Here is a 24,084-nt window from a genome sequence, read left to right as displayed (position 1 = left end):
TTAACAAGCTATTAAACTACTACATAACTGATTTTTGTATGGTATAAATATCACAGAAAAGACAAGTTAGTCAAAAGAATTACAAAGTAAATATTATCTTACTGACCTTACTAAAATTTGCAGACACAAGCTGAAGGTGAAGTAACAGTGTTTTTCCAGTCTCACATTTGCTCCCATGTTGAATATATTGCTGAATGTACTTCACTTTCTTTCTCTTCAGATGTACTAATGTACTGCTTGGTTTGGACCCAGTTTTTCCTTTTAAGGCCTCTGGTTAACTTCATACAAAGCAACTGATACACAAAGGGCATTTAAAAACAGTTTTGAAACCTGGTAGCTAGAACTGTAACAGAATAAACACAACAGGTCTCTTTAAAAAACCCACTTGGTTACTACTGATTATTTTAATAAATTCCATCAACTCAGAATTATTCTGCAGAGCTTTATGTAAGTATACTTCCATTCTTTCCTGGTCACAAGGACATGAGAAAGCTAAGCATGCACGTTGTCTTCAGTTGCAGAAATTTCATACTTTATATTGATTCTTGAAGTGATGACTTCGTACTTTGGCAGCTTGTTTTCTTAGATTACCCTGTCATTCACAGGGCAGTGATGGGGCAGGGCAGGGCAGCCCTTCCACCAGCACTGGCACCGCCACAGCTCCAGCCCTGTTCCCAACAGAACCATGTACCAGGACAAGCATAGAACAGAATCCCCTCCATGCTTCTGAACACCTCATAACCACCACACCTGAAAGCATCTGCAGGAGCAGGAGTGCAAGCGTGATTAAATCCACACCAATAATTTCTAATGATTTTTCTGTAGATCTGCATATACTACCGTCCTGCACAGATGTAGTTTTTCTTAAAACAAGTAGTCAGTCTCAAAATACTTTTTAAAGGACACTTAATTATTGTTTCATCATGAGAAGAAACTTAAGTGTCAAGTAGTAATGAAACAAATCAAGTTCTGAGTCAAAATTAGATATGTCCTCCAATCTAATTCTTTATTACATAAACTTAGTTAATGAACTAGAATAAACAACTTATGTTTGTTCATGTGTAAGAAAATTAATCAGAAGTTTCAAGTCAACTGATAAGTAAGGCTAAACAGAAAAGAAAGCTCAAACACAGGTGAATAGAACTATTTTCATAGATTTATTTGAAAAATACTTACAAAAGCAAGTATGCTTGACACTAAAATAGTTAAACTTATTCTGTGTTTACATTGGTGTAGTTAAGCGTGCAGCATTAACAGTCTTTTCTGTTTGAAGCATCATTAGTTTGCTTTAAAGAAGTGGAAAAAATTGGGGTTTACTGTGAACAATGTCTCCCTGTCACTTCCTCTGGAGCAACTACAGCTGTGATCTCTGTATGAGATCTCAGAACATTGAAAACCGTGCTTGCTTTACTAACTACCACCTGCCAAGTGCAGATTTACTGCAACCTGGAAGGGGGGTCAAGTTTTTTTCCCTAGGAAGGAACAGGAAAGAGGAAGGAGAAGAAAACAAAAGGATTGGTTTCTTTTTGTGAAGAATTTACCAAAGCTACATTTCATGAAAAAAGAGTCCTTAAAAATGTCCTTTTGTTAGTTGCCATCTTCCTTCGAAACGTGTGCACGCTTCTGAACTTACCCGTAAGCAAATTACCATTCCTATAGCACTTGTTTACTAGGAGAGGCCAGGACTAGAACAGTTAAGATTCCCACCCAGACAGCAGTTCAGTAGTGTCAGAAACAAAATACAGTGCAATTAGTTTCCACATACTGTACAGCTACATTTTAAGACAAAACTGGCACAGATACTGTTCGAAAGAGTTTCCTATCTCCATGCAATCCACACTCTGGCAACATCCATAGTCCACAGAGTGGTGCACAGGGACACATGGAGTGAATGGGATCTCACCAGCCATTATTTTGCAAGGTGCCAGTAGCTGCTGCTGCTCGAGCCAGCATATTTCTGTGTGCCTTGGAAGCAGAAGAAAAAGTCCCATCCACCACGTGCACTGGCAGCATTCGCCTCCTGCCAGGCTGAGGGGTGTAGCTGCTGTCTCGCCAGTCTTCTTCTGGAGGCATATCTACTCTCCTTGGACCCGGGGCCTTCACACAAGAGGGGGGCACAGGGCAACCTTGAGAAGCACCGGGACCCCAAGAAGGCTCACGTGGTATTCTTAAAGTGCTGTAGTCTGTGCTGGCTGGTAGTCTGCAACCGATGGCATGAGATTCGTGCATGGGAGGTTGTGAAGGCTGCTGGAGGAAGCCTTCCTGTAAACTCTTGCCTGGCTGGCCAGCATGTTTCCCCCAGAGCATTGTTCGCTTATCAGGTAACGTGGCTGTTTGTGCAGCAGGGTTCAGCAAACGGCCAGAGACACTCGATGCTCCACCTCCTAAATGCAAATTAACAAGAGGCTTTTGCCCCTGGGAGAGGGTGCCTTTGGGTACACAAGGGAGACTCCCATAGCTCAGTGCCACACCTGGGTAGTCTTCACCTTGGAAAGCTTCACCCCTGTCAGGCACAACCAGAAGTTTCTGGATGATGTTCTTCTGATCTCCTGAAATAAATTTTTAAAAAAAGGTTTGCTTAGTTATAATTTTTGTTTCATCCTCTCTGAACTATCAACTGTGGCCAGCAGGTGACAGAAGAACAATGAAATCACTAGTACATCCAGTTACTGGCTGACATGCAATTCTGAATAGAAGCTAGCTGTACCTTTTCCAGTATTCATTTTCCTCACTGCATTTCCTCTCCTTATCCTACTTCAGCTGCTGTCACAGATTTCTTTATTAGCCCCTTGTTTCATCATAGAGGAGCCCAACAAACTATTCCAAGGGTGGTAGATCAAACTGGTTTTGATGCTGTCACAGGAAAATAATTCTCATGCAGGAAGTAGTTATTTCTACTGGCACATGTGTGATTTGTGGGAATGAGTAACTTGTGGAAGTACTCTTACACATGGAAACAAGGTGGTGGGTCTTACTACTACTTTAACATTAAAGAAAATAACTCATATTTACATGACTTTGTATAAAGCCATCATAATGTTTCCATAAAGGTTATTGGCTTTGGTTATGCACAGTTAGCACAGAACCACAGAAAAATTCTGAAGGACAGAGAAGAAAAAACATGATTTGTCCTTCCAGATTTCTGGAGGAATTCAGGCAGATAGTGAAACTCCATTATGGAAGACAAGAACTGAGAAGCTGTACTTCAGCAATATTTCTGATCATGAAGAAGGATGAAAAGTCCTGTGATTATTACCTGACAGTTTACGTGCCTTGCCCACCATGCTGGGCATCAGTACATCATGGGGTGGGTGCTGCACCTGGTTTGGGTTGTGCTGGGGATCAAAGGGAAATACAGGAGGATCATGGGGGAAAGGAAGGGAAGTGGAGCTGGAAGAACGGTGGCTGGTGTCCACTGGCATTTTCCTCGTATTTGGTGCTTCCTTTTGTAAAATGAGAAAGGAGAAGAACAGAACATAAAATGATGAGTAAACACAGAGTTGGGTTGAAACAAGCAAAGGTGGTGTTGATCCAAGGAAGAAAGGGATGAGTCACTGGAACAAAAACATGCATCTGCACGTGAAAAAGACAGACAAAAATTGCATCGATCCAGTAAGGCTCTTACTGAAGTGGTGGGCTACATAGGATCATTAGACTGGAATTGTAACAAAATGAAAAAGCCAAAACAAACACAAACCATTCCGGGGGGTTTGGCTGACAAACTGAATACACAAAACCATGTCAGGCCAGTCAGCACTGGAAATGGCATGCTACACAAGCCAGGAAATACAGTATTGCTGATTCTTCCCATTTTCTACCAGGTTTTACTGAAAGCTCTGATCCCAGATTGTGAATAGATTTACCTGTCACAGCTGAAGTATTTACCTGTGCTGTACCATTTGCCTCTAGTAGGAGATAACTACCCCAAAAAGCAGGGATGGCTGAATGGCACAACACCAAACCATCACAGACTTGAGCGCAGTGCCTTACTTGAAATAGACAACCATCCTACTGGCTGCTTGTGTTGTGGGGACAGAAACCTTAGCAGACAGAGGGGGTCTTGGACAGCTAGAGCTTTGTAATTGCTTCTGCCAGCACTTCCAGGTATGTCAGAGCCCTTAACTAAAGCATGCTGAGGAGCAAATTCTTCAAGGTTGACATATACTTAGTTTATGGTACACAGCAGAGAGGGGCAAGTGGAGCAACCTGTTGAACTAACTGATTTTGTAACTGAGACTCTTCTATACCATTTACACAGTTGGTTTCAAATAAAAGTTCGAGTAGAGTTGGCAAAAAATTCAGTCCAAGCCAAAACTTGACATTATATCTAGCTATGTTGCTGAACACTCTGTTACTATTTTTCTGACACTTGAAAATTGCATCTAAGACTACTTAACAGGACAAAGGAAAGATCAACCCCCTTATTTTTAGTTATTTTCTGTATGTAACTGTCTGCACCAAGTCTTGAACTGCATCCCCTTCAATGTTTACTTTTACTCTCTAAAAATGCAACTTGCTTAATAAACTCACAAGAGAACAGAAACTTTCCTATTGGTACTGGTGGGTTGTTTTGAAATTATAGGTGTATGAGAAGCTTTCTTGAAAATACTTTTCATCAACTGAAAAAAATGTTCGTACTGGTTGTTTCTGCATACTGACAAGTAATGTTAGCTGACGTGCCTATGAGCTGCAGCAGCCACCACTCTGCAATGATACCCAAAAAAGACAGCTTTGCTACTAATATAAAAGTTCATTCTTCTTCCAAAAACAGAACAAAAAACACAGGCTTTTATCACGGCTTATTATTGAGTTGTCTTCTCTCTTGTTTGTTAACTACTAAATGAAGACAGAGAAAACAGCAACCCTACACACAGATGATAGCTCTTTGGACAGCTGCACATCATTTTACTTACAAAACTGTGAGAAGAGACCAAGGTCTCTTCTCTGTTTGAGATAACTGTCCCGCTGAGACTGCGAGCAATGCGACGGAAATTCTCTGCACTGTATATTTCCTCCTCTTCTGGTTCCCTGCTATGTTCTCCGGTATATGTGACCTGCAGACAATATCCCACATTTCAGACGAGGTTTTTTCATAACATCAATTTTGTACAATAATCATAGGTAACAGATGAATAGAAATATAATGGAGCATATTTCAAGAATATTTAATGATCTTGTCTTTCCTAAAATCCTTCACTCGGGTACTACTTTGAAAACTTAAGATAAATGGGTCTGTTTGGATCTGCTGATTAAAAATATTATTCCTTGTAGTATTTCTTACCTTAATAAATATACACAGATTGATTTGTCTAAATGAGATACATTCTTTAGTAATTATCTAAAGCCAGGTCAAAATGTTTTTAGTGGGATGAATCCACCCAAAGGACTGACTGCTGCTGACATCACTGCCCCTGAAGAGATAATCATGGCTGCAGCTAACAGTCAACTTATGATAAAATACTACAGTCTTCTCATAACAACAAAAAAAAAATCTAGGATTATTTGATGAATGTTGGAAGCTTGTTAATCTTATGCTAGCAAGGGAAATGTTTACTCCATCTTTCCTTTCTTTTGTTCTATAAAGGAACAGATTTTGAGCTCCCTTTAACAAGTACAGAGATATTACAGGAAATGTCATTTCCCCTTGAAAATTCTTTCATGTCTTCATAGACAGGCAGTGATATGTAACTGCCAGTTATTTAAATAGTTTCTTCCCAGGAAAAAATGAGGAAGAATGTTCTCCCACTCTGAGGTGACTAACTACCAACTGTAGCAAATACCAAATTATCACCCACTTTAAAAATATGTAGTGACACAGTGGAAAAAAAAGAGCCTGTGCCCCTGCAAGTGGTAAAATTAAGAAGTAATTATCATCTGCTGTGATGAAAGGGAATTCATGTCACTAAGTTGAAAGAGACTAGATCTTAATGTTTTCAAGAGTGTCTTCCTCCAAGCTAGAATTGAGATCATTTGACTGCATGCAGCATGAGTCACTTGTATTTTAGCTAGTTAATCCTGAGCTAGACTGCACTTAAAATTCTTTCAAATATTAATATCAATGACCCCAGTATCTTTTTCATTATGTACTTCACATATCCCTCTGTAAATTCTTTCTTGCACAGGGTGAGCCCTTCCCCCTCTAGTACATCTTAAGTACCAAAATGTCACCTTGGAGACAGAAGAGACACTGGATCCACACAGACTGCGCTCGATCTCCGCCGTTGGGGTTTTGGACAGACCCATGCCAGCTGCAGCAGGCAGCTTCCTCACACCCGGGTTCACAGAGACTGGGAAGGAAAACACTGATTCAATTCAACACCTGATTGCATGTTATGGCACATTTCTGATTACCTTAGGTCTGACTCCAGCAAAGACAGGACTATACACACAGAACAAGAAGTCACAGATCCTTGGAACATGAATACATCAGCTAACACCCAACATTTCAGGGAGAGACAGTCTATCAGGATACTATGCCTACTTCCCTGGCCCTTCTGCAAGCTTCAGGGGAGCAGTTAATTGAACTATTTAAGATTTAAATTATTTAACTGCACACCAACACCTGCCTGATACAGATGTTTAGAGGGCCCAAAAAGACAGAAAATCAGCTACTAGAAGGAAGTTACCTGAAGTTATTTGGGATAAAAAAGTCAGTCTCAGGTTCCCTCCCCACACATTCATCTGCTCCTTCCCATTCAATGCTAGTTTCTCAGCAATTTGCTGTGCTGGTTAAATAGTTAAAGGTGTTATTTTAACTAGGATTGCTACAATTCACTTCAGTGCAATCCCCATCAACCAGTTACAATCCTAAAATTCCTCATGGAATAGACAGATCAATGGCCTAATTTAAACTGTCACAGGGAGTTAGTGCCTCTAAAAAGGAAGAAAGGTGATATGCTGATAACACCACCTTTTCTGCATTGAGGTGGTTGCATTTGGCTTGGCTTTAACTGTGCTGTAAAGCCCCTCTAATGAAACACAGGAATTTCACCAAGATTCTGAATGCAAAGGTCTAACAAAACCAGTGGATACAGGTCAAAGTTTCAACAGCATTTGAAAATGAATATATAATCCAAGTTAAAAGAAAGAAAGAGCAGTCCTAGACCTAGGACTAGGTCTAAAAAAAAAAATCAGGTGAATTTCATCCAGTTCATCACTGGTTCAAACTTTTTAGTTTTATACAGAATTTGCAGAACTTAGGAAAAAATAACTGAAAGTTACAGCAAACCAGAAGATCTTAAATACAAACTTCACTTTAGAAGAATATCTCTATCTCATACCATATATGTGGTAGGAAAATAGGCAAGAAAAGTCAGCATAAGGAATGGGTCATTTGATGACAGAACTCTGAAACTCCAGCTACCACTACAGCAACTGGGCTTTATGCTGGTAGATTTCCAGGAAGAACTTCCAAAATCAGTCAGCTAAGTAGGTATATATAAGACCTTCTGATTCAAGCCCATGCAAGACAGTGTCTGCAAAGTTGTGAAGTCAGATCCTGCCTAACTCTGAAAGTAAACCAAAAGGACAACAAATGGTAAATGACCACATTTCGATGTCTTAACTGATCTGCGAGTGGACTGCAAGGCACGAGAATTCCAGAGAAAACTCAAGCTGTTCAACAAAAACCTGCTCAAGACTTTACTGCAGTACTCACTCTAGTCACAGCCAGGTCTGACATTGTTAGGAATGATGGGGGCTCCACTGCCATGGCTGCAGGGCAGGGGAAAATCTGTCCTGTGTATTCACTGCAATATACATCATACACGTACAGCTATATCTGAGTCACTTTGGTACCCATCCAATTTCAGGCTGCCTTGTATTTAACCAGAAAATTTACAGCTTTAACGCTATGACACAGATAACAAAGAAATTTGCTTCACTTGTGAAGCAGAGAAACAAGGTTGCCCTATATCACACAGGAGATTAGATCAGCTTAAGTGGAACCAGATTGCTGCCATCAGACTCCAATTGAATGTCTCCAGCAACAGCTGGATCTCCTGATGGAATCTGTTCGTTTTCTTTTGGCACCAACTAATGCACAAGGTCTCATGGATCCTCATGTACCCTCAGTGCTGCTTTCACAAGTAACTTTCCAGAACTTAAAGCAGTCAGTCCCTAGCAAAACACAGGTTCAACTCTCAGATCGTGATAAACTTTTAAGTTATTTTCTCGAACCAGATACAGACCAAATTCTCAATTACAATACAATCAGTTAAAATTCACCAGTGTGGAGAACATTAGCATCAGCGACAGAAACAGTTTAATACATGCCAGAGGGGGTGCAGGACTTTCAAACAGCAAAATTCATTACCCTACCATAAGCAGCTGACTCTCTACTTGAAAACAAGATCAATTATTTCTAGGTTGCTCTTAACAGATGTTTGCCATGATCAACAGCTACTCCGCAGCCACCCCAGGCAGTGCTATCACACTGCTTTCTCTAGTTAGCTGGAACGTTTCCAGAGTCTACAGCCTCAATTTTTCTGCATCTGTGCACAAATTAATACCCATTTAACTAAATCGACTGGAAAATGCATCTTCACCTACACTGGAGTACATAGGCAGGTCAACCAAGAAAAACAACTGCATCATTCTTACCTGATTGGTCAAATGGATACCTAGCACTGTCCTGTCTTCCCAAGAAAGGCCTAGTGGCCTGAGATGCCTGCAGACTAGTCTGATAGAGGGATTCCAGTTCTGAGAGCTCCTGCTCTGTGTCTTGATTCCACTCTGGATGCAGGTGTACTGGGATCCTGCTCAAGTCATCTCCAACTGCTCTCTGATCAGAAAGGAGTGGACTCCTCCCAGGTACAGGAAGCCATTCAGTATTCTTATTAGCCTTCTGAGAACTGTAATACCTAGTAACATTATTCACCCAACGGTCCACAGGCATAGAGGCAACCATGCTACTAGCAGCTCCATCATCCACCTCTTTCATTCCTCCATCATGACCGTGCCTTTCCACGTAGGGTACAGGGTCTGCTATATTCTGTCCACCTCTTCTACACAGTTCTTCACTGTGAGAACAAAAACTCACAGAAGCAACATGCTGGGCACTAAAACCCTTCAAAGAAACTACCCCGTCCCTAATATCCACAGTTGAGTGTAATTTTTCAGAAGACTGGTTTTTATTTTCTTGGTTTTGATGGATTAGCTGTCTGTAACCAGAAGATGAATGGTTGATGAAAGATTTTTGTGTTAACTTTGGAGACTTCTCATCCTGACACACTGCAGTTATCCAGTCTTTTTCACGAGTACCTTTTCTCTGGGAGACTGCATGCATTTTCTGAAACTGCTCTGCCAAGGAGCGAACATGTCCCTTTGTACTAAAAGCCTCAGATTTACAACCGTCTGCTGTGCCATTTTCACCCTGTGAGGGAAATAAAATCTCCTGGCTGTTTGCTCTGTAGTACTTATTTTTCTGCAAAGGATCCGAGGAGCACTGCTGTGTAGGGGATGAAGTTGCAGGGGTCATTGCATGGTAGGCCCCTACAAGATCAATGCTGGGCCGCACTGGAGAGCTTGCAAGTTTGGAACAAGGACTGTGCTGGCTGTCCTTTTCAGGAGATGCTGCTTGTGGTGGATGTGGATAGGAAAACAGTGTAGGCAAAGACCCAGAGTTTACTGTGTTAGCCTTGGATTGGTACTGAGGTGTGAGAACAGGCACATTATGAACCTCTTCTAACTTGCTGCTACTGCAGCAGTCCCTATAGTCTTTTAGCCCTGTGGCTGTCATGTCAGCAAATTCCCCACTCTTGTGGGCTTCATTCTCAGTTCTTGCAGAGCTCTCTGCCAACCCTTGCCTATAGGGAAAAGAGGGAACTTGGTCATGAATATCAGCAGAAGCAGACTGGAAGTTTGGAGAAATCCTGTTGGATGGATTGCATTCAGAAGGGGGCAAGGAGGAAGACTCTGGATATAATGATGAGTGCAATTCATGGCAGGAAGCAGGTGGGTGGAAGAAAGAACTGGACCCAAATTCCACTTCTTTGTTGGGTTCCAGTGGTACCTCCTGGCTCAGCAGTACTTGGAGCGGGCCAGTCTGTTCACTAAAACACACAGAAGAGTAAACGATTAGCAGCAGTCATTGCTTACGTTATTCCTTGGGTACAGACCCTGCACTGGCTGACATACAGCTCAACACACTTTGCTCACTGTATTCTGATGAAGACTTTGCATTAATTCACTAGACACGTTTTTGTTAGTACTTTGCTTCTACCTTTGTTTTCCTACTCTAGCAGTCTAACTGACTCCATTTCATATTTTTAAGATTATTTTGCTACAATTAGGCTCTATATGAAGTATTCTTGTACAGCACCAGAGCCATTTCAACCAGTACACTGAGTATGTGAGAAAGGATAACTGTAAGAAGAGTAAGAATAGCAATTATATAAAATAAAATAACTGTTTTCCACAGTAACATCTTAGATATCTTTTAAAATGCTTTGGGCATGTTTGTGATCTGAACATGAACTGACAGTATTTCTGTAAAGTCCACTCTCTCCAGGCAACTTCATGAAGAATGACTTGACAAATGGAAGAACAGGTTGAAATTTTTCTCATATCATTTTTACAGTCTAATTTGTTGAGATATTTATCTAAAACATTAAATAAAGTTCAAGCTAAATACATAACTATTACTCTGCAATAATTTGTATCCTAAGCATACGTCTAGAAAATACTGTCCATTCTTTTAAGTACCAATACAAGACAGTTATATTCTTGAGTCATACATGTCCCTGGCATTTTTCTGCATTCAGTTAGCATTTTAATATACAGACAGAACAAGCAGTAATAAGTCCATATGAGAAAATGATAGGCTCCAGCAGAAAACTTAAGGCAACTGTAAAATTACTGCTTTGTTTCCTCCTTGAGATGGAGGAAATGAAAGTTGCATGGAATGAAAGTTATCATGAAGACCTAGTCGATGTGTGCAGCAATAGAATATTATTTGTGAGGAATTGCAAACCTTGTACTGTCTACAATGTTATTTAAATCAGTAGTTCTGTACATGCATTCTGGAGTACAGAACTCTGGCCATGAATAAGGATTCTTTTTTCTTGACTGAAATATTAACATTCAGTTGGATATAACATTTTGCAAAATTACCACTCTTTTCACAGAGCAGCCATGAGTGAGTTTAGCACTAGCAAAACTAGTTAAGAAAGTGCTTTTCGTTTTCTTGGAATCTGCCAAAATGCCTAATTTGAGCTCTACATTTCTCCTGTAAGAGAGAATATAATGGACCCCTGATTGACAACAAGATCAGCTTTCATTACATGTAATTCAGGTACTGCAGGAAAAGAAAAGAAAGTTATGAACTATAGCCTGGCAGGTGTGCAAATTAACTGGGTTTGGATATAGCTGTACTCTGCATCTTACCGAAAGGAACAGAAAAATGATTCTCATCTGAGATTTTATCTAAGCTTCTGGTAATACAACGTGTTAGAAAGGGGAGAGGGAAAAAAAGTAACAGTTCAAGAAATAGCCTAGAAATTGGATAGGAATGGTCTAGTGCTAGGAGGGAATGGCATGGGAAGAAAGAAGGATTAAGCTGCATGCTAAAGACAGTAGGAAGAAAGGATCAGTTATAGCAGAGAGTTAATTATGCTGTAGTTAAAGTCAGTATGGAAGAAAGAATCATGAAGAGACACTGAGGAGGGCTGATAAGCCAGGCTACAGGATGCAAGGAAGCACAGAAAGAAAATGAAGAATGATGGAGTAGTCAAGGTGACAGGATCAGGATCTGGATTCAAGAGTTGTACCAGTGCACCACAAGAGAAGTGGATAGAAAGAAAAGATCTGTGTACTTGACAGTTTTCAAACTACAGAGCACTAAACACACTGGCTGATATTCCCAACATAAAAGCAACTATAGCAAAATTTTGACTGCAGTACAGTCTTTTACTGACTGAGTCCTGAAACTGCTCCTGATTATGAACAGTCACATTTTATCCTAAAGTATCCCCACTTTTTTTAGCCAGATTATTGTCTGTTGTATTTTTTCCCTTGGTGCATGAGACATCAATGCTGCCAGGCACTGACTGCTACAATTCTGTGTCACAGATCACATTATGAACACATGCACATTGGACTATTCTATAAAGACTGGGAGAAAGGGTAGTGGGGAGGGAGAAAATGGAGTAGTCGACTGTTTTACAATAGGATTTAACCTAGAGAAGAAAAGAACAGGTGTAACACAGTAGGACTTGGACTATCTGGGGAATATACAACGTTTGCTATTTCTTTCCAGACTGCACAGCTCACAGATGCAGCCCAGGTCCGTGCCTAGGCCAGGTACTCGCACTACCTTGTAGACTGGGCCATGGTGCCGCCCTGTGGTGGGTGGCAGGCTGGCGGAGGCAGCGGCTGCGGTGGCTGTTGGTGCTGCATGCGATCCTGGAGGCTCCGGGCTTTTCGGATACTGATTTGCAGCTTCTTATCGACTAGGGCTCTGCTGTGAGTGCTAGCGCTGGCGTCATGCATGGCAAGTCTTAGTTTAGCTAAAATGCAAAAGAAAACATAGCAGAAAACAAACAGAAAAAAGGAATAAAATTGAAAAAGAAAAAAAAAAGAAAAAATGCAGCAGGAGCAAAAAACATGGACCATGCAAATACTGCCACAAAAGAATTCACAAGGCTGCTACTGTTTCCATTAATGCACAATCAGCTTAGCCAGGTGTACAAACACATTAATTGAAACTAAACCAAAATAAAATAAAAACGATATACTTGTTTTAGCCCAATTTCTCATCCCTTCACATAGGCTCTTTCCAGCCCTACTACAATGATGCTTCATTCTGTCATGTACTCTTCTCCTGCATCCTCCATACCTGGGACTCCCTTTGTGTGCAGGAATATCCAGCTGGGATTTGAGATTCCTTGCTGGAAAGAAAGCTAATAGAGCTGTCACTACCGCTGTATGCTGCACCCTTTATTCTGCATTCCATAAAAGCCAATTTCTAAATGAAAACAGCACAGGAGCTACTCACCCTGTCTGCAGCCATTCTACACAGACAGAGGGGAGCATGGGGTGAGACAGCCAGCCAGTCATAATGGAAAAACACCAAAAATAAAATGAAAATCACACAGCACACATTCTCAAAGGTCACAATGCATTTAAGCACTTCAATGTCCTAATGCTTTTTTTTTCATGAAGGTTAAAGTACAGCATAGTTCACTTCTGCTAATCCAGAAGACTCTAGAGTGGGCTACCATTTTCTTCCTATGCTACACCCTCCATGAAAAACAGGGGAGCTTAATGGCCTTTGCAGTTCAGCCTGATGATGGAGAAAAATTGTGAGGACTGAGTGGGAAGGGGAACCACCTACTAGGTGCTTGTTGAAACATAACAGCACCGAAGAGGATGCATCATCACCCCAGTGCTGTTACTTCCTTAGCACTGGAGGGAACAACAAAATGAATGTAAACATGAAAAAACAGAGATGAAAAGGAATAGTACTAAAACCCCCAAATGGGAATGCTTATAAAAATGAAAAATTCTGTCCACCTGCATGTTCCTAAAGAGCAGCTGGATGCTCATATCACGACCTGACCACTTACTGTGATGTGGTGTTTCAGACTCTATTCTGTATTAGTAAACAGTCAAAGCGCAGTAGCTCAGGCGGTTAAGGTTACTTACATATAGCTTCGTTACAGAGAGCCAAAGCTGCAGCACAATCCCCCTTCTGCTCCTGATTCAGCGACTCTTCAAAGATTGAGTCTGCCTCCTGCATCGACTTCTCAAAGCCATCACTCCTCCCTGCAAATGGGCAGCACTCTTCATTTTGGTTTCATTATTGCAGAGCCCTCACTTACCCTCATCCCATTTGTGATCACCAAGTCCTTCCACACACGGATTCTTGCAGAGGCTGTGCATATCCCAGACTGCACCACCTAACCTTTCCTAAGCAGCAGTACCTCTTGAGCACCCTGATATGCTTGACATCCACACAGTAAAACAATGTGAAATGGATTTTTTCCCCTCAAATTTTCTTTAGTTGATAGAGTTGTACTGGCTTATTCTACTATTTTCAACACTTCAAGTCAGTATAAAAGACGGTACAGACATAGAACAGAGTCAGTTCAAATGACTTCAGTCAAGAAGGAATTAAACTCAATTTAGAACAAAATCTAAACCAAAATGTGTATCAGTAAAAGAAATACAGCAGATTAGGATTTTTTCATTGTATGTTAAGTATTCTGACAAAATCCATCTGTCTCTTCTTCATCAAAATGGAAACAAACTGAAACAACCAACGTGGCTGGGGAAGAAACCTCAGAGTTGACTGTGAACATAAATGCCTGCATGAAATACTTCTATAAACGAGTCTAGTGCATAAATTTAACTGCTGTAAATCAGAATATAAAAACCCAACAGTCTTGCAACTTGAAAAACAAGGTGGTGGAAGCTGAGAAGAAAGGGACAACTGTCAAGAATTACTTTTGCAACAATTTGGAAAACAGTGCTGGAGAAGAGAAGGATAAATCATTTTGGACACAAAAAGAAACTGCATCCTGGCATCATAACATCCATTTCTGAGAGGAAGAAATACCCAAACTATTTTGTGTCACCTATTAGGCATTATGCAAACCATGCACTAAAATGTAAACATTCCAGTATGGCAGGGAAAATAGAAAATAAAACTTGACTGTTTAGGGGTGGGTCTTTTTTAATGGAACGTCTCTGTCATTGTGGCAGAGAACATGAGTATCTTGATCAGCCAACAATAAATTACATTCTCTCAATCTGCATACACAAGCTGTGACCTGACCTGCTCCCTAACATCGCTGTGCACAGATGTAAATACAAACGCTTTTACCATAAACCCCAAAGAATCTGCATTAAAAGCTAGTGCTGGAGAGAGAAGTGAGAGTTGTTAGAGCAGTAAGTTAATCAAGCAGCACCTTCAGTTTCAAAATCAAGGCAACTGAGGCTTGTAATCAAGGGCAGAATACTAAAGTTAGCTTTCTTTGCATGAATTTAGCAGTTTTCTTTAGGGGAAAATGAGTCACAAGTGTTCTGGAGTTCTGCATACAAGCAAGCCTTCCAGGCAGTCCAGCAGTCTTTTAAACTATTGTATCCCTGACTGGGGAGAGGAAAGACTTAAAAGGAATAAACAAAGACTTCCCTAGATCTCAAGTCAATGCATCTTAACTCCTCAAACATTCTACTGAATTCTTTTTTGATTAAGCATCAGTCTAGTTTACTTTCTTTTCAACAAAAAAAAGCTAAGCAATCTTTGCTTCCATCAACTAAGAGAACAGATCAAAAAGAGGGGTAAAGTATCAGAGAATATGCTGTTTTCTTTCATGCAGGAGAAGCAGAGAAGACAACATGCTCAGCAACAGAGGTTTACTTTTCAATTTTTAAATCACTAGCATTTATGTTACAAAAGTAAACACTACACTAATAGAAAAATATATCCGGCTACTGTGGTACATCAGAATTTTTCACCTGGTTACCAGCAGGCCATAGTAGGACTGTAAAACATTAACTAATGATCAGCAAAAATTATACAAACATTCCCAGTCAGACATTCTCAAGGAGAGCATATTGTTCAGCTGCCACTGGCACACTGTCATTCTGCCTGCTGAGCAGTTGGCATGGCTGTAGGCTGTAAAGCACAGTTGGGATCATATCCAAAACTGGCACTGCTGCGGGCTGCCCCTCTCCTTCCTCTCCTTGAGCAGCAAACCAGCAACCTCAATTCCTTTCTACATCAGGTTGGAGGATGCAACATTGGGATGCCAGGAGGCCTGGCAGCACAGGATACTACAGCAGGACTGCCCTGATCATATATACATTTGTTGGACCAGAGCCCAGGTGTTCACTCTTCTTGGTTCTGCTCACCCTCCAACAATCCCCAGTTAAATGTTCCAGCAGGTTTCAAGGTTCACTCTTGACTGGGGCAGCGTACTTTATCCCACCTTTCTCCTGAATCCTCTTACTGGGTGATAGAGATTCAGGACTAAAACAAAGTATTACATGTAAATCCTATCATGTTCCCTCTGCTCCAGCTGCATCCTTCCAAGTAAATCTGTTTTGCTGCCACCTCCTGCCAGAAACATGAGGAGTCATGGAAAAGACAATCAAACTTAGTATTTGGTTTTTAATTTTTTTAAAATCCTTTTTCCCTAGAAAAGATGGGCAACCTAAACCCAGCTCAGATTTTCAATTAGATCCAGCCAGAGTCTTTGTCCTGACACCTGTGCTGTGGGTACACAGCCAGTCAGGGAGAAAGACTGCAAAGCACAAGGGCAGGAACAAGCAGAATTGCTCAGGGCTGCAAAGGTACTAAATTCAAGCAGAAACAGAACTCTGGTTTATATTAACCACCTCTGCTGCAGGTGAAGCTGAGGTGCCTGAAAGGTAAAAACAGCCCTGCTCATTCCAAGATGCTAGTTAGAGGCTTACAGCTAAATTAGGGTATTAATACTATCAACAGCGTGTATCACTGAAAAAATGGAAAAATGCAGATATATTAAGAATATCTCTACATAACTTTGCTTTTTCATTTAAGAAGAAATTTGGTCAAAATACCAGTTTTTTAACTTTCTGCAGGTTTGAAATGGACAGCATGTCACTTCCTGAAGGTACAAAACTGTAATGGGGGTGGATGTGGCGAGAGGCACACACACATATATAATTAAATTAGGAAATTACATTCAAAGGTTCAAAAAACTTCAGCACTACCATCTTGCAAAATGTACTGCATTCAAAGGTTACCCTGATTCTGCAGTTCATCTAGATCCATGAACCTGCTGGGACGGGGATTAAAGCCCATTGCTGCTTCCATTTCCTTTTCTCTTTTTCTGCGTAGTTCTTGCTCATGTGCTCTCCTTGCCACCTCTTCTTGCAATTCATCCAGCTCACTCTTTAAAGGAACAAAGATGTCTCCACCTTCAAAACAAACAAACAAGCAAACAAACATTTTTGATAGCTACATGTCTTAAAAGTATCCCTTAAAAGACAAGGCGATATTACTGGAGAATAAAATTAACATTAAGTAATAACAGTCTGAGACCACAGAACTGTAGAACATAAATTTTGTTTTGTTCAGTTTTACTTATAAAAATACATTAGTGCTTCAAGCTCCCCTGTAGCACAGCCCTTGGATTCACTGACTCACAAAAACAGCATACAGAACCAGTGGAAGAAATAACCCTAAGCTGATGATGAAATCTTGAGGCTTCTTACTGTGTTTATAACTTGCAAATAAAGCTATGTCAAATTAGCCAGATCACTAGCTCATGGAAGTTAAATGGATTCCAATGAGATATTTTTCATCCAACTGCACGAAGTGGATGAAAATGGAAGGAAAATAAAGCATCTCAATATCCTACACAACAGAAATCCATCAGTTCTCATTCTCATTCCAACTATTACTGGTATTCAGAAAGTGTCTCCCCTGCTGCCTTTCCTTCCCTCTCTGGAACAAAGTATTTGCTTAGAATGATATATAAGCAGAAAACCTTAGCCTCAGCCCAAAAAGCTTGTAAAAGAACATTCACAATTCTAACAGTTTTGAATTTTATACAGAATTACAAACTGGTTTTCAGGACTCTACTAAGTTATGAGCTATGCTTGGTATTGTTTTTTGACTGATGGCAGAATACTGAGTTATAAGAAAGAATACGAAAAATAGCTTTATTTTACCATTTAAGTCAATACACAAAAGACATGCCAGAGCAACATGATCAAAGGAATATTAAAACAAAGTTTTCTGCAAACCCCTTTGGTAAATCTTAGAATTATTTATTGTAAAACTGTTAAGTTCTTCAAAGTTGCTTCTCCCTTTCCTTATAATTTCCATGTGAACATAAACATCCAGAAAGTAAAGAACAACTCGATACATTTTACCTTGCATAACCACCCCTAGAAAGCGTATCTTACCATTCCCCATGGTGTGTGGGCTGTTTGTCCAGCTCCCAATTGATGAAGCTGACTCCACTTCCAAGATGCTGCTACTGTGAGACTTCGGGATGTTGCGCCAAGCAGGAACAAAGCCACCTGCTCTCTTCATATGAACATCCCTCCAAGAAGAGAGTAATTATAATTTACCATTTGACTAATTTCTTCAGGAGAAATTGTATCTATTTTTTTTGTATTCACACAAACATATACTCGCATTTTAATCTAATTTTAAAAGAAGTCTACCATAAGAAAATCTTGGGAGAAACAGGAGAAGAGAAAGTTAACAAGGAGGACAGTAATTCTATTCTCCTCCATAAGATGATGCAATTAATATTAAAACTGTGCTCCAGGAATTGTTCAGAACAGATTCTTACATATTGTTTTATTGGCCATAAACGGCGCCACTTTGTGATTACCTGAAGCTTCCTAAGTCAAGGAAAGAAACGCAAGGTGCTATTTATTTTTACATACGAATATTGCAGGTATGTCTGAAAACAAAGATTTCTCTAAGAGGCTACTGATTTATCATTTTTTACAAGGTGTCTGTGAATCAATGGTTTAATGGAAACAAAAAGGACTATGAGCTACTCCAAGTATAAGCTTTTAAATCACAGACTATGGGTACAACTATTTCAGATGCATCATTTTAGATCACATTTCTTGCTCATTCAAGCCCCGTTTTTCTTCTCTGCTCACCAGCAGTAAGTTATAAATACACTGAGAAGAACAGGTTCCCATTTCCCTACTATTTCTCCCCTGTCCCAGTACAGCTGTATTTAAAACTAGGACCACTGTTTTGCAAAATGTTCTATACCATTTCGAAAATGTTCTATACCATTTGCAAAATGTTCTATACCAACTACAAATAAGAAATCAAGACTTCAATCATTCCAAACATGAATTTTGTTGAAATGTACCTGTGGGTGCTTGAGCTTTCAGACAAGGGCATGTCCAGACTAACTGGGCTGTTGCTGTTGCGCTCACTGCTTTCATAGCCAGACTCCATCCTCTGTATCAGATGAGGATGTTGATCCACCACATGGTGCTGGGTGCCCCGGCCCAGCACACCACGCTTGTATCTGACATTTGACTGGCTTAACCTTGTTTCGTGAGCAGTGCGCTCCTTCACCTCATTCTCACTAAGTTCTTTACCTGTCAAGATAAACAATACAGCTTGGTAGAAGACCTAAGCTTCAACACCAGCAAAACATCCATATATGTTAGCTTCTCAATTATGTTTCAACCAGAAGCACCATCCTTAATTTTGTGTAAAACCTGCAATATTAAGCAAAAAAAAAAAAATGCAATACTTTTACAGCTTTCCTAGTTATTTTAAGCAATAATCTGTTCACAAATTTATCTTTGAATCTTTCCCCTTAAGTATAACTTACCATATTCCTCCTGAGGCAACAATTAAGTCTGGAATGAAAATCCTAGTAATTTTTATTTGTACAAGATAATTTTACAGTATATCCAATTGCATTTCCACTACTCTGTCATATCGATTTCAGATGCTCTCACTTTTTACGCTATTGCTATTTATGATTTGTTGTGGCTTACACAGAGGACATGAAAACTTGGTTTTTTTAAATTCTCCCTTATACATTTCACGGTCTTTCCATTTAATTCTTGTTTGGGTCCCTTCCTTCCCTGGAAGTGTGCTCTCTTCCCCTTCACCTTCCCTTTACATATCTCATTGTGCTTCTTTTCAATTGTCAAAACCAGCAAAGTCTCCATGTACAAGCTACACGGCTGTAAAATCTTCCCAGATAAATCGTCACTGACTTCCAGGCTCTTATCTTTACAACAAGACCTCTGCACTGATACACAAGGTACTTTCTGCACCATACTGTGAGCCATCAAGTAAAAATACATGATGAACCAGAGGGAAAACCAGAGCAATACAAAAGCTCATTCCAAAGGACGAACTTCAGACACTCAGTGATATAGCCTGTGTCCAATTTAAGCAAGGTAGATGGTATTGTTTCCCTTAATTTTTCCTTAGACAGGAAACACAGGGCACAGAAATCAAACAGAATAAACACACATGCAGTATGAATACCCACACAGGATTTAGTCTTCACAGACATGACTCACCACTGACCTGAATTCCATGTTCAAATTTTCACTTCCCACACATTCTGAAGTAAATCTTCTCAAACTCTTACCTGCTTCTTCAGAGAAAGGGCTAAGCTGAGTGTAGCCACAATGTTTCCTCTTGTCTTTACTGAAGATGCTGTCTATATTCAGAGACTCTCTTTTGGGTCTCCACGTTGGCCGGTACCTGCTAGATGAACTGGATTTAGACTCGCTACTGGTACTCTCCACTTCCCAGTCTCGAGTGTGTGCAGACAGGCTTTTTGAGGGTCGTGTTTCTGCCTGATCCACACTATTCCCTCCACGAGGTGAGTTCTGGATGCTTTGGGAAATCTGCTGTGGTCTGCTGTGGATCATATTGCTCACTGTCTCTTTAAATTCCCTCAGCCTGCTGGTGCTGCTGGATGGTTTGGGGGCAGTTCTGGGGGCTTGTTTCTCCTTCAAGGTTTCCCCTGCAGTTTGTAGAGACAGCAAAATCCACAAAAATAACTTCAATTAAACTAGCAGCCCTACTTGCAGCATCTTCATGCAGACTTTGAGAAGTACAATCCAAAACAACAAAATTATAATATAAAATCCAACATTCTCTAAACAAACATCCAACCAAAACAGAACTAAACATCAAAAAGCAAAGAGAGTATTAAATAAAGACAAAGATGGAAGAAACAATGAGAAAAATGAATATACACACCGAGAACATTAAAAACATTCAGAAATATACTGATATTTAAAATAAAGTAGCATCTCTTGCCTTCACTATGGTATCCTGATGACTGAGCCTCATCTCCTTTCCGCCTAGACCGGCTAGAACTCCTCTTGCGGTCTGCCAGCGAGCCCTTCTTTGAAACATGCCTCTGATTGCACTCACTGTCAGTCAGGTGGCCTGGAAGGAGGAAGAACACAGCAGAGATGACAAGAGCCTTCAGATCAAGTGTTCACTGCGCTAAGAGCAGCAGGACTCTTGCTCCTTAGGAACTGCAGACACTCCAACACTAACTGGCAAGTTTAGGTAAATTTTTGTATCCCTAAGTTTTTGGTTTTATCTTGGAGAGGATGTTCCATTTTTAAGTTCATAAAAGAACAATACAGCCCCTCCAATAGTTAATGACAGCTTATCCAAATGCCTAGGAAAAGGTTTATTCTGCTTTGTCTTCTCATGTGGTGTCTACGGACACCACTTCCTTGCTGTCAGTTTTAATGACCATGAACATGAAACTCCTGAGGACAGCTGCCAGACATTACTCTGTTGAATAAAGACTCAAACACATGAACAAGTTACCATCTAAGAATAAATTACTGTGCATCATCAACTGCTCTGCACCAACTACTCATCTCTTTGCCTGTAGCAAACACTAAGTAATCTGAGTTAGCCTAATCTACAGTGAAGAAGCCTCACCTGGCTCTCAAGGGCCAAGCCAGCTAATTCACATCTGCCACAAGCTAAGAGCACACCCACAAACTATGAACATGGATCAGCTGACACACAACACTTTCTTATTACAGCTTATGTGTGAGTGCCAGTATTTTCTCTTCAACAAAATTTACTCCCCATTTCCTCACATCAAGCTGGAATTAAGGCTATTTGACATCACAAGTTTTCTGTATTGCCTTTGCTCAGTTCTATGGTTCTCACACAGTCACAGTCCTAAACCTGCAAGCACAAACACACGCATGGCTTTACTCACGTGAGTAGTCCCAAGCAGAGATGCAGGATAAGAAGGGAATTTATGATAAGCTACAAAGACTTTTTTCTAGCCTTTATATCACAAACTTTTACCCCACATAGGAAATGAAAATCCCTAACAGCAAATAGTGGTCTAACAGCCCCCAGACTGCATAGCTGGCTCTCCTGAACCTTCTCCCTGCTCTAGAGATTAGCATCAAAATCAACAACATTAAAAGCAGATTCTACATACAAAATTGTACCAGCAACAGTTAAAAAAACCAATTCACTGCAACTACAGTTGCTACAAAGATACTACAATAAATGAGGAGGAAGGAATCCAAACAATAAAAAGCAAGCTACACAAGTCTCACTTTTCATTTGCAAAGGAAAAAATTATTTTGTGACCAAATTTTTAAGAAACAAGCACACTACGTAAAAGAAAAGAAATTAAGGAAGCAAAAGAGAAACGTTGGCAACAAAGATAAAAGATGTGTAGCATTTGGGTAACTGAATGTGTCTGTGCTTTGATGGATATTTTTTCCCCTTCACAGCATGGACTGCCACTATCTTTCAGGAGCTCCAAGAACAATATTATCCTTACAGTGGCTCCCCTCAAGACAGAAGAAAGTGATGTTTCACTTCAGCATGCACAACTTCTCTAGTTAAACATTCCAGCCTGACAAAGATTGTTCAGTTAGCCTCCTTCACTACCATAAGAGAAATTATTTGACAATATTTAGTGCTATACGCACTAGCTGAAGGTTTGCATTGAATAAAGCCCATCTCAGTCTTTTAGAATGAAGGCTGCTAGCTTTGCATTAATATTTTCTTCTCCTTTCAAAGACTGCAAATATTGTCCCACTGTCATCAGACATTTAATAGCCATGGAGGAGATGTCAAGAATCAGAAGTCCATAGGACACAGGCTTTATTGTCTTTATTTGGACACTCCGAAACAAAGACTAAATCCAACATAATGCATGAATATAGGAATTAAAATCTCAAGAATATCAGCTAGCACTTAACACTCAGATTATAAAATTCACAAAAGTAACAATCCAGCACTTTTGAGTGCCTAACAATGCTTAAAAGTTGTCTCTTGCTGGATGTATCACTTAAACACCTCATCCTCGAGACTTGGGATGGCTTCACAAGCAAACAGCAATATTTAAAGGAAAAGTTTGGTTTTGTAGGAGTTGTGTGTGTGTCTAAGAGCATGTCAGAGAAGGAAATTAAATCAAATGGGTTAAGACACAACACCCTCTACTCCCTCCCCCTGAAATCTCAGTTGCCTGAATAGGGCAGCCAGAATACGCACATTTTTCTCAGCAGCACAGGTGGGTAGGGGCAAAGAGAGGGCTTGTGCAGCCACTCTTCTGCCCCCATTCTGAAGTACCCAGGAGCCTGAGGACATGCAACCCAATGGTGGAGCTTCCCTGGAGGATGATGTGGGATAGGGTCCATAACTTTCTGGGCTGGAGTAGTGGGTAAATGGCATTAAATGAAGAATCCTGCTCTTGCCCAGAACGATTCAGTTGACAGGTCAGTGTGGATGGCTTCTTTATAGCCCCACGGATCGCCATTTGATGACAGAGCAGTTGTATTAGTTGGCAGACTGACTTTTTTTTGGAAAGGTAGTGGGTAGGTAAAAAAAGAGGGGAAATGCCCAGACAAGTGGTTAGCTAAGGGGACAGACTGACTATAACTAAGGCTGAATCAGGGAAGATAAGGACAACTGAATTTAGGTGGAGAAATGGGCTAAGCTGAAGGTAATAACACAGGATAGAATCAACAGGAGAAGAAAGAAAAAGAAAAGGACAAAGTCACTAAAAATGACAGAACAAAAGGTTACATGCTGAACTTCATGCTTACATGTCTGTGACCATCCCCTTTACTCTCCTTTTCTGCCAGCATGGCAAGTTTTGCAGGCAGGAACTTAATCCAATAAACTCTGTGCCATTTTTGCAGACTATTTAAAAAGCATCTCTTTCAATTTTGTCTTCTTTGTACTCCAAAGACAAATATACATTTTGTTTCCACATCACTCAATTTCTGTTCCAACTTTCTTTTCTTTCTCACACCCTACCTAAGACTATGACTGGTCCCTACAGCATTAAGTATTTGCTAAAACACTGGAAGAATTGGTGGGCTATTTTAAACTGTGTGTTACAGTTACTCAGACTTCTGATGAAGAATTAAAGAATACTAAACAAAATGAACTTGAAACATCGTTTTCAGATTTTGATGTACCACAGATTTTTACAAATGAACCTATTACACTACAAAAGAGGAACAATTTTACAAAAAAAAAAAAAAGGACAAAGCAGTCTGACAGCTTTGACACTCTGGTGCAACCTAACAACTGCTGATTCTACTCTTAGGTCTTCTTAGAAAACCTATTTA

At 40.2% G+C, this 24,084-nt stretch overlaps 1 protein-coding gene across 11 annotated transcripts in view; it reads right to left on the bottom strand.

Annotated features, from left to right (window-relative positions):
* Nucleotides 1-1,095: 1,095 nt before the first annotated feature.
* Nucleotides 1,096-24,084, bottom strand: part of USP54 (ubiquitin specific peptidase 54) — a 94,678-nt gene continuing 71,689 nt past the window's right edge. For 6 of the 11 annotated variants that reach the window (XM_041404864.1, XM_041404865.1, XM_041404867.1 and 3 more), the window contains 12 exons: nucleotides 20,768-20,899; nucleotides 20,088-20,468; nucleotides 18,837-19,071; nucleotides 17,899-18,038; nucleotides 16,732-16,905; nucleotides 13,645-13,764; nucleotides 12,314-12,506; nucleotides 8,602-10,052; nucleotides 6,169-6,287; nucleotides 4,914-5,054; nucleotides 3,257-3,443; nucleotides 1,097-2,549 (listed from right to left, as the gene is read on the bottom strand). In XM_041404864.1, coding sequence (XP_041260798.1) covers nucleotides 1,900-2,549; nucleotides 3,257-3,443; nucleotides 4,914-5,054; nucleotides 6,169-6,287; nucleotides 8,602-10,052; nucleotides 12,314-12,506; nucleotides 13,645-13,764; nucleotides 16,732-16,905; nucleotides 17,899-18,038; nucleotides 18,837-19,071; nucleotides 20,088-20,468; nucleotides 20,768-20,899 — 3,923 coding nt within the window. In that variant the 3' untranslated portion in view covers nucleotides 1,097-1,899. Of the gene's footprint in view, nucleotides 2,550-3,256; nucleotides 3,444-4,913; nucleotides 5,055-6,168; nucleotides 6,288-8,601; nucleotides 10,053-12,313; nucleotides 12,507-13,644; nucleotides 13,765-16,731; nucleotides 16,906-17,898; nucleotides 18,039-18,836; nucleotides 19,072-20,087; nucleotides 20,469-20,767; nucleotides 20,900-24,084 lie in introns of those variants that run through there. The other 5 variants (XM_041404868.1, XR_005952688.1, XM_041404871.1 and 2 more) reach the window with 5 other exon arrangements.

Source organism: Onychostruthus taczanowskii, unplaced genomic scaffold, assembly GCF_017590055.1.
Source record: "Onychostruthus taczanowskii isolate IOZ18803 unplaced genomic scaffold, ASM1759005v1 scaffold22, whole genome shotgun sequence".
Lineage (NCBI taxonomy): Eukaryota > Metazoa > Chordata > Aves > Passeriformes > Passeridae > Onychostruthus > Onychostruthus taczanowskii.
This window is presented reverse-complemented; position numbering and strand designations above follow the sequence as displayed.